Source organism: Homarus americanus, unplaced genomic scaffold (assembly GCF_018991925.1).
Source record: "Homarus americanus isolate GMGI-L3 unplaced genomic scaffold, GMGI_Hamer_2.0 scaffold38393, whole genome shotgun sequence".
In the NCBI taxonomy this organism is placed as follows: domain Eukaryota; kingdom Metazoa; phylum Arthropoda; class Malacostraca; order Decapoda; family Nephropidae; genus Homarus; species Homarus americanus.
In genome coordinates this window covers 499952-513415 of record NW_024719307.1, presented here as the reverse complement: position 1 = coordinate 513415, position 13464 = coordinate 499952, and the positions used below count along the sequence as shown (strand labels likewise).

Here is a 13464-nt window from a genome sequence, read left to right as displayed (position 1 = left end):
GAGTTCGAGACGAGGAAGCTTTTAGATGGTAGCCATATTGTGTCGATAGTGTCAGTAAAAATAATAGTGATTTTCTTGAATTTTATTGTGTATGTTGTGAGGCTTCTGGCCTACAAGTATGAACAAAACCCCCAGTAGACGCTCCTCATAGCAATGGCAGCATCTAGAAAATTACAAGGTAAGAGAAAGAGCCTTAAAGTTCTGTTTGATGAGACAAGGTAGGAAATGAAAGCCTGTTTACAAAGTGTAAACACGGTAACTTTATCGTGAAATTCATAGCAATACAGCCTCAGAACAAACCCAAATTATTATTGGTGTACCTAATAGGTGATGATTAACCCCGGGAAGAACTGTGAATATTATAAAGTATATGGGAAGCTTTGTAAAGCTTAAGTGACATTGTGTGAGGCTGTGGTGTACGGCCAGCGCTGCTCGTTTCAACTTTTACTGTAGTTTTTTACCATTAATTCTCAGCACTGTGTGAAATATACAGTGTTACATACGTGTGTCCACTGGTGGTACCTATTATACTGAGACATCCCCCCCCACCTTTTAATATTTGTCTTCCCAAACTCTACTTACAGTATGGTACTCGGGATTTAGTGAGAAATAAAAGAAAAGGGTTCAAATAAATTATTTGCTAATATTGAAAATATCAGTGAAAAATAATGGAAAAAATTTATATAGGTTGAGTTATGAGAATTCAAAGTGAGTAATGGAGGATGTAGATATGTCCTTTACACATTATTGTGGTTTATTTGAGAGTAATGGTACAGTTTATATTCATTTAAAAAAAATATAGCCTTTGACAAAATAATGTAGTCATGAACACAGTGAATTCGTGGAAATATTTTATGTGTGCTGTAGGAATTAATTTTTGTGTCCTCCAGTGATAGTCTATATCATGTACTGTATTCATCCTGTCTTTAAGTTATGTGTGGTCTGGGCTATTATGCGGAGGGAGATTACATGCTTTAATATAGATGGAACAAATTATATGCATAAACAACAAAGCTAACTGACTCCACAAACTTATTCAATAGTGTGCAGTACTGTACTATGAGATATGTTTAGCTTTTGTCAGTAGCTGCTAATTTGTTTGATGCTATTAAATGCAACCAAATGCAATTGCAAATAAATTGTTTAAGATGTATTAGAAGGCCTGTGAGTTCTGTAATTATATAATTTGCCCTAGTGTATATTATACACAATGCAAATTATATAATACACTGTATGACTGATTACTTTTTATTTATTTTTAATGGAAAGGATGAGTTATGAGAAATTATGTAATTACAAGACACTCTTATGAGATGCCAGCAGATTACTATAGATTGCTTTCTGTCAATTGTATCTTTAACTTGATAGAGATTCATTTTAACGTCCCCTTCATTTTTTACAGAGAAAATAATTATGTTTTGTTTACGTTGATGTGCTTTGTTTAAATCTGACCTTCATTTTCTTTGGAAAATCCACATTTATGAGAAAATGTTAGAGACCAACCAAAGAAACCTACCTAACCTTACCTAACTTCCTAGCCGGGCCCACTATATTGAACAGAAAATACAATTGTGATATCTGGTACTAATGAAAGCAGCATTGTTGAAGCTACATGGTGTAATTTCCTAATTTTAAATTTTTTTGTGGATGTGAGAGTACCCTCGAACAACATGAAGGGCCTTGGCAGATTTTCAGAGGAATATTTATGGTAAATAATTCAACTTTTGACATTACCTCCAAAATAATGACTGTCCAAGAATGTTGAAGGGTAGTGTAATCTTTATCTAAAGTCCAGCTAGCAAAATATTAACTCTTTCTTTATAAACTGATAGGGATGTTGAAATGATTCTTAACCTTTAACTTCGTGTTTCTTGCTGTGGGGAGCGGAGCGGGGCAAGACTTAAATTTCTGTTGTTAAATAAACATGCTTTGCAAAATAAATATGACTAGAATATGTATAGCTTAAGTAGTGGTAATACTGGAGTACGTAAATGGCTAACACCAGAATGAGTTATTCGGTTTTGTTCATTTTTTCCACAGATGTTGTTTGGATGATATAGTAGTAAAAATTATACTAAAACAATTTATTTTAATTTTAAGTACTGGTAGGTAGGTATTTTTTATTGTTTTAGTTCTGTCTACAATCATAAATCATCTGTAATGGTCAGGGTATGAAGGATGATGGATATTGCTGAGTAAAACATAGCAAAAAAATGATCATATGACACATAAATGATGTGTCTGCAATCTTTGTTCTTGAAGAAATTAACTATTTACCATAAATATTCAGCCCAAAAGTCTGTTCTTTGTTTGTTTACGCTCGGTCTGGGTGTACTCTCACATACACGAAATACGTAATATTACACCACGCTACTTCAAGAAAGTTGCTTATATTGGTACCAGATATTGAAATAAATATTTTCTGTCCATCCCCTTGGTAGGAAGTTAGGTAAGGTTGGGTAGATTTCTTTGGTTGGTTAGGTCAGGTTCTATTATATTCTGTGCATTGTCATACAGTATTCCTTTTATTACTTAATATCATCCAAAGAACATCTGTAGAAAAAATGAATGAAATCAAACACTTCATTATGGTGTTATCCATCTGCTCCAGGACTACGGAAGTACAATATATTGGCAATTTTATACTTTGGGCCTCATGCCTGCTAAGTTAGGTTATATTAGAAGCTCACTGTACTGTACCATCTAATGGATGTTTAGTTCGTTTCATTTGCCATTAAGTGTGCTCTCAGAAATGTTACTACATTTCTTTGTCTCTTAATTTAATACAAAGCTTAATACAGTACTACAATGCTATCAACCTCTCAGTACTACACTGAACACAGTTGTCATATAATTTCTACCCAAATTTAATGTACAGTAGTCACTTTGCTTCATTAACACTGGATTATAAAATTAAATAATATACAGTACCAAAATATTGTAACCCATTATAACCTAAATAAGCATTATTTTAGGCACAGTATATTGTATACTGTACTTCTATTATATAAACTAATTTATGTTATGGTAGGTAAATTATATTTTAGATTTTAATTTAATTATCTCTTATCAAGCATCTTATCCTGGTGGAGTCTGTCATGATATGAACTACCTACCATAATTATCATGGTATTTTGAATACGTACTGTACTGGTATCTAAATACTGTACTGTACTGGACATGAGCTGTATATGACTCTATTTCATCCTTCACACTACAGTACTGTACTAAGTTAGCCTAACCCATGGGTATTATAGTAGTTGGAAATGGCTGCTAAACCCAGCAACTGTTTAACTAGTGTTAGGTTAAATTGAGTTTTCACAGGAATATTTTTGAGTCAGTTAAGCAACACAGTTGCTGGCACCTCTAATTTCAGCCATTAAAGTTGAATTCAAGAGATCTCCGTTATTGACATTTAGCGAGACTAGGAACTTTATGAAGTACCAGATACTACTGCAGTATATACTGTAGTACAGTGGGGTATGCTATAACAAATCTAATTGGTTCTAGAACCTTGTTCGTTATAGCATTCGTTCGTTATAGGATTAATCCGTTCCAGGCCCCCGAATACAACCACTTAACACTGAAAAATATAATATAAAATTGTAAAAATTTTAAAAAAGTGCATAAATATGTATCTAAACCCCTGAAATAAAGAATATCATTAATATTTTTAATAAAAAAACAATAAATTAGAAAAAAAAAATTAAATAATGTTCGTTGTAGGAGTTTCGTTTGTTATAGCATTCTCAATTTTATAGGTAAAACCGTTCGTTATAGAAATATTCGTAGTAGGATCCGTTCGTTATAGCATACCCCACTGTATATGATTTATCGTTCATGAAACGAACCAAGCTAAACCTAACTAACCTAACCTAACCTAACCTACCCTACCTACCTCAACTTGAGCTTCACCTAAACATTATTACTGTACTGTGCAGTACAGTACAGTACTGTATATGATTTAGATTAGAATAGGTTAGGAAGTTTAGTTTGGTGAATGGCAGGTTATATAATGTACTGGTACTGTATTTCAGAAAGTTCCCAATCTCACTGAATGTCAATAAAGGTGCTCGTGATTTTACTCACATTAAATACAAAATAACCCAATACTGTACTGGCATACTATATTTAAAATAAATCAATAAGAAATAAGTTAGTGGAGAGAAAGCTTCCTGAATAGCTATTATAGAGTTTTGAAAGATCAAATGTGAATGCCTATTTTTAGTAACTGCTAACTGGTGTGAATGACATGTGTTATCTTAAATAGCTACTGTATGACTTTACTATTTAAGGATAATGGTCCAGGTAATTAGGCTACCTTTCTTATTCAAAATTTTGTCCCTAGGTTTTCTCCTCAATAAATTAACCTGCCACCACCGTCTTTGTTTATGCGAGCATCAGGATGTGTTGTTGTCGACATTGTTCAAACGTTGTAGACTCTAATGCTACTCTGTTTCAAACTCATTAATAGTAATAAGCAACAGCAGCAACAACAGCAACTTTACATGATTATTATATGGACAATGAGGATAAGTTATTCTTTCTTACATTAAAAATACAGTACTGTAATACGGTTATACTGTACAGAACAGTGCACTCAAACCAACAAAACAGCCTACTTACCTGACCTAGGATGGAAGTTTATTTTAATTAACGTCATGCCTCAAGGACAGGTGTGGGAGGGATGCTCACCTGTGTGTGCGCGTGTGAGTGTGTGCTCGGTCAGATGATAAAATAGCTCTAATGAACCAGGTCACCTGGTTAGGTTAGGTTGGGTAAGGTATATCATCAATAAAAACAATAAATAACTCGGCTGTACACAACTGTAGGTTGTTTTACTGTCTGACCTAACTATTACTGGCATTAATATTATATTTTATCATTATATTTATTTTATTATTATTACATTATTATTATTATTTTAGGGTACTACTGTTTTATGTGTGGGCAAATGACAGTCAGACACTTCATATGGGGGAAGTTTGTCAATGGGTTGGTGTGTACAGTACAGTATATTGTGTTTGTCGAAGTGGGCGTATGACAGTGGTGTCTGCCATTCATGGGAAAATACTGTAGCGAGAAAACCCTGAATAGGAAAAGTGCTATTTATTTTACCAATTTTGTTTTGTCTTGAGGTAAGAAATACGTTTTCTTATACAGTACTATACTGTAAAGGTATTTTTCGTTGGGCAGCTTGATAATTTGGGGGATTATCTTTAAGTATTACCAACATGACTTGTGTTCCCGGGGATCACTGCTGGACAGTGCAGTTTTAGAAGACACAGGAGAATAGTCGGTATTTCAGTAAAAAATTGTACACTTGTACAGTAATTGGAAGAAAAAAGTATATCACTGTCACCAACCAGCTGTGAAACTAAGTTTGACTCATTGTAGATCGTGCAAACTGCCCTTATAGCTAATTCAACTGTTGGGTTATAATATTTTCTCATTTATTTGTGCCAAATAATTCTTTGAAATTTTTTTTATCGTAATCCCATTATATCTCAATCTTTAAGTTTAGTTTGGATGAGTTATTAAATTATAAATATAGTATGGTGAAAAACACCTTACCTGGCTACATCAGAAGTGTGTGTGTTGATGTGTTAGCTACTAAAAGAATAAGCAAAATGGTCTGATACTTAGTTATTTTATGGGATGAAGTAGTATATAATGTGTTTGGTTTTGTAATGTGCTACTATATAGACTCTATGACCAACCCAGGATGATAATTCACTCCTTGTTTCATAATGAGTTACAGATAAACCTTGGAATGTGACTTTACTCATTAGTTAAGATATGAAAGGCTTGCATTCCTGAAAAACCATTTAGAAATTAATATTTTTTTATATCTGATTTACCCCATTGATTTCCATTTCTGTACTGTACTGCATTTTCCACTATGTAAGATGCACCCATAATTTAACAGTGAAGATCTAAGTAATAAGTAAATTACTGTATTGAGTTTGTCAATCATGCGAGGGTTGCATTAGAAAAAAATAATAAAAACAATATTGCACAATACAAGCAACTACTAAAATGTAAAGAACAGTAAGTCATTCTGCAACTAAGCTATACACTAGTGCCCCATACCCATTTCATGATAATGTATTCAAACTACTGGAACAGTCTTGACGAAGTAAAGTACTAAATAAAACAGTATTTTAAACAAAGGCTTAGGTATTCAACTACAAGAGGAGACATGCAAAGTTGAGGGTAGGAGGGCCAGGGGAGGCTGGGTGAATAAAATAAAAAATTGGGTCCCCAGAGAGATACAAAACCCGAGAGGATTGGTAAAAACAACCCAAGAATGTTTCAGCGTGGAGTACTGTGGTCCTGTGATTGCCAACCTTCAGATATGAGGATGGTACTCTGATTGATTACAATATATATATTGGGTTAAATTTGGGAACCATTGTGTCAAATGAGGAACTTCAGTTACAGTTCAGCAATGGCAAAATGTGATACTATATTAAATATATATATATATATATATATATATATATATATATATATATATATATATATATATATATATATATATATATATATATATATATATATATATATATATATATATATATATATATATATATATATATATATATATATATATATATATATATATATATATATATATATATATTAGTCTCAGACTGTACTGTACACGTACAGTATTGGCAACCATCCCATTGTCCATTATTACAGTTACTGTAGCTCAAGAAAGCATATGAATGTTGTTAGTTGAATTATGGAAAAAGATTGAATCCATAAGGTCTTAACCCTATTTGACATTGTATCTAGTGCAGTTTTGCTTCCATTTTTCATTCTTTTTCTTGTGTCCTAAATAATTTACACGTACTGTACTTTTTTCTTTACATTCTAATGAGTTTGGTATGATACTTATGTATGCATAATATATACGGTACTGTATAAATATGTACCTAGTGCAGATCTCCGACATCGGTAGGTGGGGTTGGTAATGGGCTGTCGACCCCGTGATCTTATAGCGCCTCGTTATTTGACGTACATAAATAATAGTGACACGAACAATACAAGGAAAATTGTCAAGATTATGAAGGATAAAATTATGTAGCGTAGCTATATGTTTGACTAAATATTTGATCAAGAAGGTGTATAGAGCAGTGAGTATTAGGCTGGGGCGACCGATATTGTACAGTATACCTGTTTACCTGTAGCTATTTCTTTCCTTCCTTTTTCATTAGTTATTGACATCTGTTTGTTTCTTTTTATTCTGATTAATTTACCATGATAATTATATGAAGAGTTACTAGTAAATGTTGTTTGTACGTCTAAATTTACACACAAAACGGGAAACATAAGTTCTGCTGGAAGTTCGTTGTTTTATTCTCAGAATAATATTTCCATGATTGCATCCACTGCCCCCCCCGAATTAATTTAGGTACTATCCGCTCAAAGTTGGAGGTATTATGGCTGCAAACCACTCACATTTTATATATGAAAAAATACACCATAATACATCTACTTGTTACTAGTGAATGGAAATTCCTTTGACAGCATAGGTATGAGTCGAAGTCTGTTATATGGTTATCAGAATATGTACAGATATAAAGAAAATCAGAAAGTGAACAGAGTAAATTGGATGGAAAGTTTTATGATCTTTAATTTTTGAAATATCAGAAAACATTACAGTACAGTATTTGCATTATGGAAAAATGTGCTTATTGCATTGTAATAGTTTGAGAGATTAGATGGTTTTTAGCTGTGAGCTTTTATGTCAAAGTTATGAAATGGAATTATTAGTGGATGAAGAATTTTGAATCTTGTATGTTGAAATCAAAGTACAGTACTGTATTCTAAAGCACTGTGAAATGAGGGTATCATCATAAATGTTTGTAATAAAGTATCACAGGCTAGAAACAAATGGGGGGGCTGGGAGACAGAAGAGGTGGCAACCTCCTAGTAAGCCAGGCAACCGAGTGGATTTTCTAGGAAGAGAAAGGAAGAGTTTTATAATCTTGATGTGACAGCAGCCAGGTATTCTGGCCTGGAGATGGGCAAGACGTGAAGAACAAGGGATCAGTGTGAGGTATTTTAGAAAAGTAGAGTAAAGGTGGGTGAAAAGGCTTCAGTTGAAGTGTTTAGACACACCTCCCTCCTCCTGGCCAGGATATGGTGTGCCCAAAAAGGACAGAGGTGGCAACCTCTTGGTGAACCAGGTAGCCCAATGATGGTTCACCCCTGCCAGGAAAGGGGATCGCTCAGGCTTATTTGGGGAAAGGGACCCTGCTTGCCGGGCTGCCACACTGCACTCTATGCCTGAAGAGTTTTGAATCTTGGGCATGTCAGATTGCCCAGGTATTCAGACTAAGGTCAAGTCATGAAGAAGAGAAAGGTTATAGTCTTAGGCTTGAGAACAGAGACACCTGATCTTGGACTACGTTCAAGAATGCCACATGAGGGACAAACTGCTCATGGACCAGACAAACTAGCCTGTTGTCTGATTCCCAGTTTTTTTTTAGGACAGAGGTGACAGAGGGTGAAAGAGATAAGTAGTCAAAGTGGAGTTTCATCACATGTCCCGGTCGGGGAACCCAGCCCTCCGGGAGGGATCAGGCATCAAGGATCGATAGCCATTCCCATTCAAAAACCGAGAAGGCTTCACCCCGTAGATAGCCGACTGACTGGTTTGTGTTTTCAGGTGTGAGGATGGGTAGGGTGAGGATGGACTGCCACGAAATGCGATTGAAGAGGTAGTGGGTGTGAGCCGGCAACAGTTTGGCTGGACCCTCAAGCAAGGTCCGCCTGTGACCTCAGCCCAGAGCCTACCACAGCAGCACTGGCACTTTCCTACGTGAAGATTGGCCAAACCCAGGACACCACATTTGGGAGGGTTATCCGGGGTCACGTGTTGACGTCCCGTCAACTTGAGAGAGGCTGCACATCTCGCGTTGAACTCAGTAGGGACGCCGCGCACTGGCTACCTACATGGCAAACACACCCTGGTTGTACTAGAGCCCCCATCATAAAACGCTGTTGAGGGCTTTCAACTTCCAGAGGGGCAAGATGAGCAGGATGAGGAAGAGTTAGTATGATGGGGGTGAGAGTTGGGTGTTAGGTGTCAGAAAGAAGGATGGGTTCTGGGTGTCACTGTGCTATGGGGAAACAATGTCGTCAATGTAGTCAGTCCATGTTGGGTTGGGTGTGTGTTTCTAAAGTCTGTGCTACCTAGTTGTCAGATTACTGTATTTATATATATATATATATATATATATATATATATATATTCCATTAATTAAAAAAGCTGTTGAAATTTGTGGGAATAGCCTATTGCCTTTGTCCCCTTGCCAAATGTAAAAAGTAAATCTACAAATTCATGAGTGGAAGTTACTTCTAGTTTCCAGATTTTCATATTACATACAAATAAAAAAAGTTAAACTAAAAATTTGCAGGCATACTGTCTTTGTCACCTATTAATGCACACACACACACACACACACACACACAAAAGAGAGAGAACCCTGTTGTTAGCATTTCGCTAAGTGTGTAACTTGTCGTAGCATCTGATATGTACTGTATTAGATTATCTTTGCACATTGCACTTTGACATAATTGACACTGACTACAGCACTTGTTCATTTTAGCATATTTAGCAGAAAACCCAACACCATGTATAGATTCTAAACATGTACATCTACCTCTCTTTCTGACTTGTAAGAATGAAGTTCATGAGGCACAACCATAAGGGCAGGTACTCATGCTACTCTATGGCAAATTAACAACCAATCTCCTTTGCTCCATTTGTGGATTACACAGAGATTTTATCAACTTCCATTCACATGTGAATGAATTTAATATTCTGTGAGTAATATTTGTATTCAGTCAAAAAACAGTCCACTTCAGAGATTTATTGATCTCAGTGTAAGAATGTGTTCTTTGGTCAGCAACGTCTGTGCCTCCCATAGTGAAGTCATATACAGTAGTTTATAGATGGTCATCTTTGATAATACCCAGGAGAAGAGAAACTGTACTGTAATGTTTTTCATGGCCATTCTCCTGGTCTGTGTTACATTGGATTTCAAATAGTTTACCATCAGTTTTCCCATTAAACTTCATGAGTCTTGTCTTTCAGTAGTAGCTTGTATCTCTAGGGGTATTCCTCTCCTACCAGCATCAATAATACCTATGCCAATCATATCTTCTGACAGGAGCCATTTAAACAATTCCACTACTAGCATACAACTTATCCAGACTAATAACCCTACCTCTTAGATCTACACAACTTTTCAACTGGTTTTCAAGAGCTTTGACATTAGGAATAGTACCCTGTATGTAATATAGTCCAGGCTCCTCAATAGGTTTACCAGAATAAGCTATTGTCCTGAAAGTGAATGGGTACCTAACAGCATTGAAAGACTTATACAGAAGGCTATACCAGACAGGCTTACTCTTGTTATACTATCAGAATCCTATTTGGGCCTTACATCCATACAAAGTTTCATCAATTGTCAAGTAATCATAAGGCTGTAAAACTGAACTACAGAGTATGTTGAAGTGTTCAAAAAGGTCCTTTACTGCAGCAAATCTATCGTGTATCCACCTTTGGTGTCTAGTGTCAAGGTTATCAAAGGTAATGCAGGCATAAATGAATGCAAATCTCTTAGCAGACATCACTGCTCCAAATATTGGGTGGCCAATAGATTCCCTAAAGAGAACTTGATACAGTAATCATTGTTTTTTCCAAAAAATTCTTGTGCCTATACTTGCCCAATAACACTTATAATTTCTACTGTCAAGGAGTCTGATGTGTGAAAGATCTTTCCTCACTTCATCTCTCAAGGCTACTGGTATATTTTTCTTTTGATCTTAGCATTTGTATACTGTACAGTACACTATAATCTCATCAATCATTTGAGGTGTTACAATCAATTCCAAAGCCTTTATAGGTGTGTCAAACACTTTTGCCACTCCTAGTCAGTGTTGCCATTATGAATTAGAAAAATCTGTAGACTTACTACAAAAAATCTTTAGAAAATCTGATGATTAAGAAATAATATCTTTAGAATTGTATATAATCTTTTTACAGTAGAATTGTGATTGTTCTTATTTAATTTTATACATTTTTGAACCTTTTATATGTACTATAACTTAAGCAAATCTGTGTTACCTTCAATTTACATGACAAACTATTTTCCCTCACATTATAAGTATGTACATGTATGCAAACTTAGGGGCAGGATTATGATTTATAAGAAACGATTTACTTGATTCTTGGTTTTACAGGATGTGCTGATGCACAAAACATGGTGGCAAATTTTATTCAAGGCTTCCTTGAAAGCCATAAGTGTAGCAAAAATATAGTACTGTATGAAAAACAAAATTCATTGTTCTATAACTAAATTCAGTACTGCAAATTACTTTAAACTTTATAAGGCATACCGGTACATTATTGTATATATTCTTGGTTCATTAAATGCAGAATATATATACAGTACATACTGAAACATACAAAAAAAATTCCAAATTAATAATTCATGCCTTCCTTGAAAACCCAGTGGTCAATCCAGTCTGCAGATGTGCTTGTTTTATAGCAATGTAGGGATGTGTAGCAATATTCTGATGAATTGAAAACATAAAATGTATAATATAATTCAAAGGTCACAGTTGATAATTTTGTTGGACTTCATTGAGAAAGTTAATTATTAATGTGATTACAGTATTGAATAAGAAAAAAGTTTTATTCATACAGTCGGCCAAATAAGTTTGCAGAGACCCAATAAGTTTAGGTTAGGGCAGCCGATCTGGTAATAATGTACTGTAAAGGTAAGGGGAGACGAGGAGTGGTAGGGGAGGCCTTGTTTGAGCGACAGGTACGGGTATATCGTGCGTTTGGAAGTGAGATTTTCACACAGTTACCAGATCTTTTGCCTTGCCCTATAGCTATTAGTTGGGTCTCTGCCACCCCAGAACATATCTTTGCAATAGTACCCGTGTCGCATATCAACAGTATTATAGTCCAAGGGTTTGATTTGCAAGTTAAAAAGAGTTTGATTGTTTTGTTTTTTATGATATGTCTTTGATGGTTAGTTTTTAGACGAGTCCCTATGAGTAACATAAACACTGATGCAACTCTGATTACTTAATATTTTAGGTAACAATCTTATGTAAAACTTGTATTATTTTAATGACCATTGCTACCTTTAATGTACTGTGTTATCCTTATGGCTCGTACTGTAGCTACATAGGTCATAAACTTAATTTTTATTATGTCTACTGATTTTTATCATTTTAAAACTTGATGTCTGTTTCTTCTTCCTGCAGGTGAAATTGATCGATGCCTGAAAAAAGTGGCAGAGGGTGTGGAACAGTTTGAAGACATTTGGCAAAAAGTACATAATGCCACTAATAGTAACCAAAAGGAAAAATATGAAGCAGACCTTAAAAAGGAAATTAAAAAACTTCAAAGATTACGAGATCAAATCAAGTCTTGGTTAGCCTCGGGGGAAATAAAGGACAAATCTCAACTCCTTGAGAACCGGAAATTGATAGAAACGGTAAGTTTTTCATTCTGATATTAGAAAGAGGGAATAGTTTTACTTATTATAATATAAGATGACTGTCTTGTGCTACCGTGTTTGACATACATCCTATGTTCATTTTGGGAACTGGGGTGTGGTCCCTCAGGTAACTCATCCCTGTAGTTTGAATTTTAGAGTATTTTTGTTCATTCCAACTTATGTTTCATTGCCATAAGTTATAGAAGGTAGCATTTTCTTGTCTGAGTTCTCTTTTCATCTTTAGGCTTACAGTCCTTCCCTTGATGATAATTCTCAGTTCTCCAGTCACCCTTGTTCCATGTCAGGGATGGGCGAATACAAGACATCAGTACAGTACAGTATTCATATATGAATACTGTACAAGAAAAAAATTAAATTTTTGAATACAAATATGTTTGTAGATATTCATGGATACATATTCGTAAATATCATGTGAGTAATCTCTTATTAATGGTAGATTATAGGAGAGTATAGCTGGGAACAGGAGTCACTTTTGTAGGAAAACACCTTGAGGGGCAGTGAGCAAGGCAGAGGGGTCAAACCAGGACCACTTCGGCAGTGAAGATATGGGGGAAGGAGATTGGTGCTACTATAATGCTGTCTACAACATATTTACACTATAGACTACGGTCTTCAACTTGTCCAGTACTTTAGAATGTGTACTGTCAGAATTTTCTTGGCGATTTATTATTTTTAGTATTTTAGTATTTTTAGATAAGGTTTGGTTAGGGTAGATTTAAGATATCTTGGTAGACTGCGCGCTATAGTAGCACCAGGAGATCTCTGTGTATGTAGTAACAGAAAGAAGAACTTACGTGACCTTGGTGTGATCAGCTACCAATGGCAAGAGTTGGGGTAGGGGGATTAACCTGCATACTTCCTCCTTTGAATTGATCCTCCACCCTGACCTACCTACACCCCCTCC

At 35.2% G+C, this 13464-nt stretch overlaps 1 protein-coding gene across 6 annotated transcripts in view; it reads left to right on the top strand.

Moving 5' to 3' along the window:
- Positions 1–3: 3 nt before the first annotated feature.
- The window catches only part of LOC121859968 (CCR4-NOT transcription complex subunit 3-like), a 99258-nt gene continuing 85797 nt past the window's right edge, over positions 4–13464 (top strand). For 3 of the 6 annotated variants that reach the window (XM_042356945.1, XM_042356946.1, XM_042356947.1), the window contains exons 1-2: positions 5–178; positions 12304–12536. In XM_042356945.1, coding sequence (XP_042212879.1) covers positions 154–178; positions 12304–12536 — 258 coding nt within the window. In that variant the 5' untranslated portion in view covers positions 5–153. Of the gene's footprint in view, positions 179–8683; positions 9068–12303; positions 12537–13464 lie in introns of all 6 variants that reach the window. The other 3 variants (XM_042356944.1, XM_042356943.1, XM_042356948.1) reach the window with 3 other exon arrangements.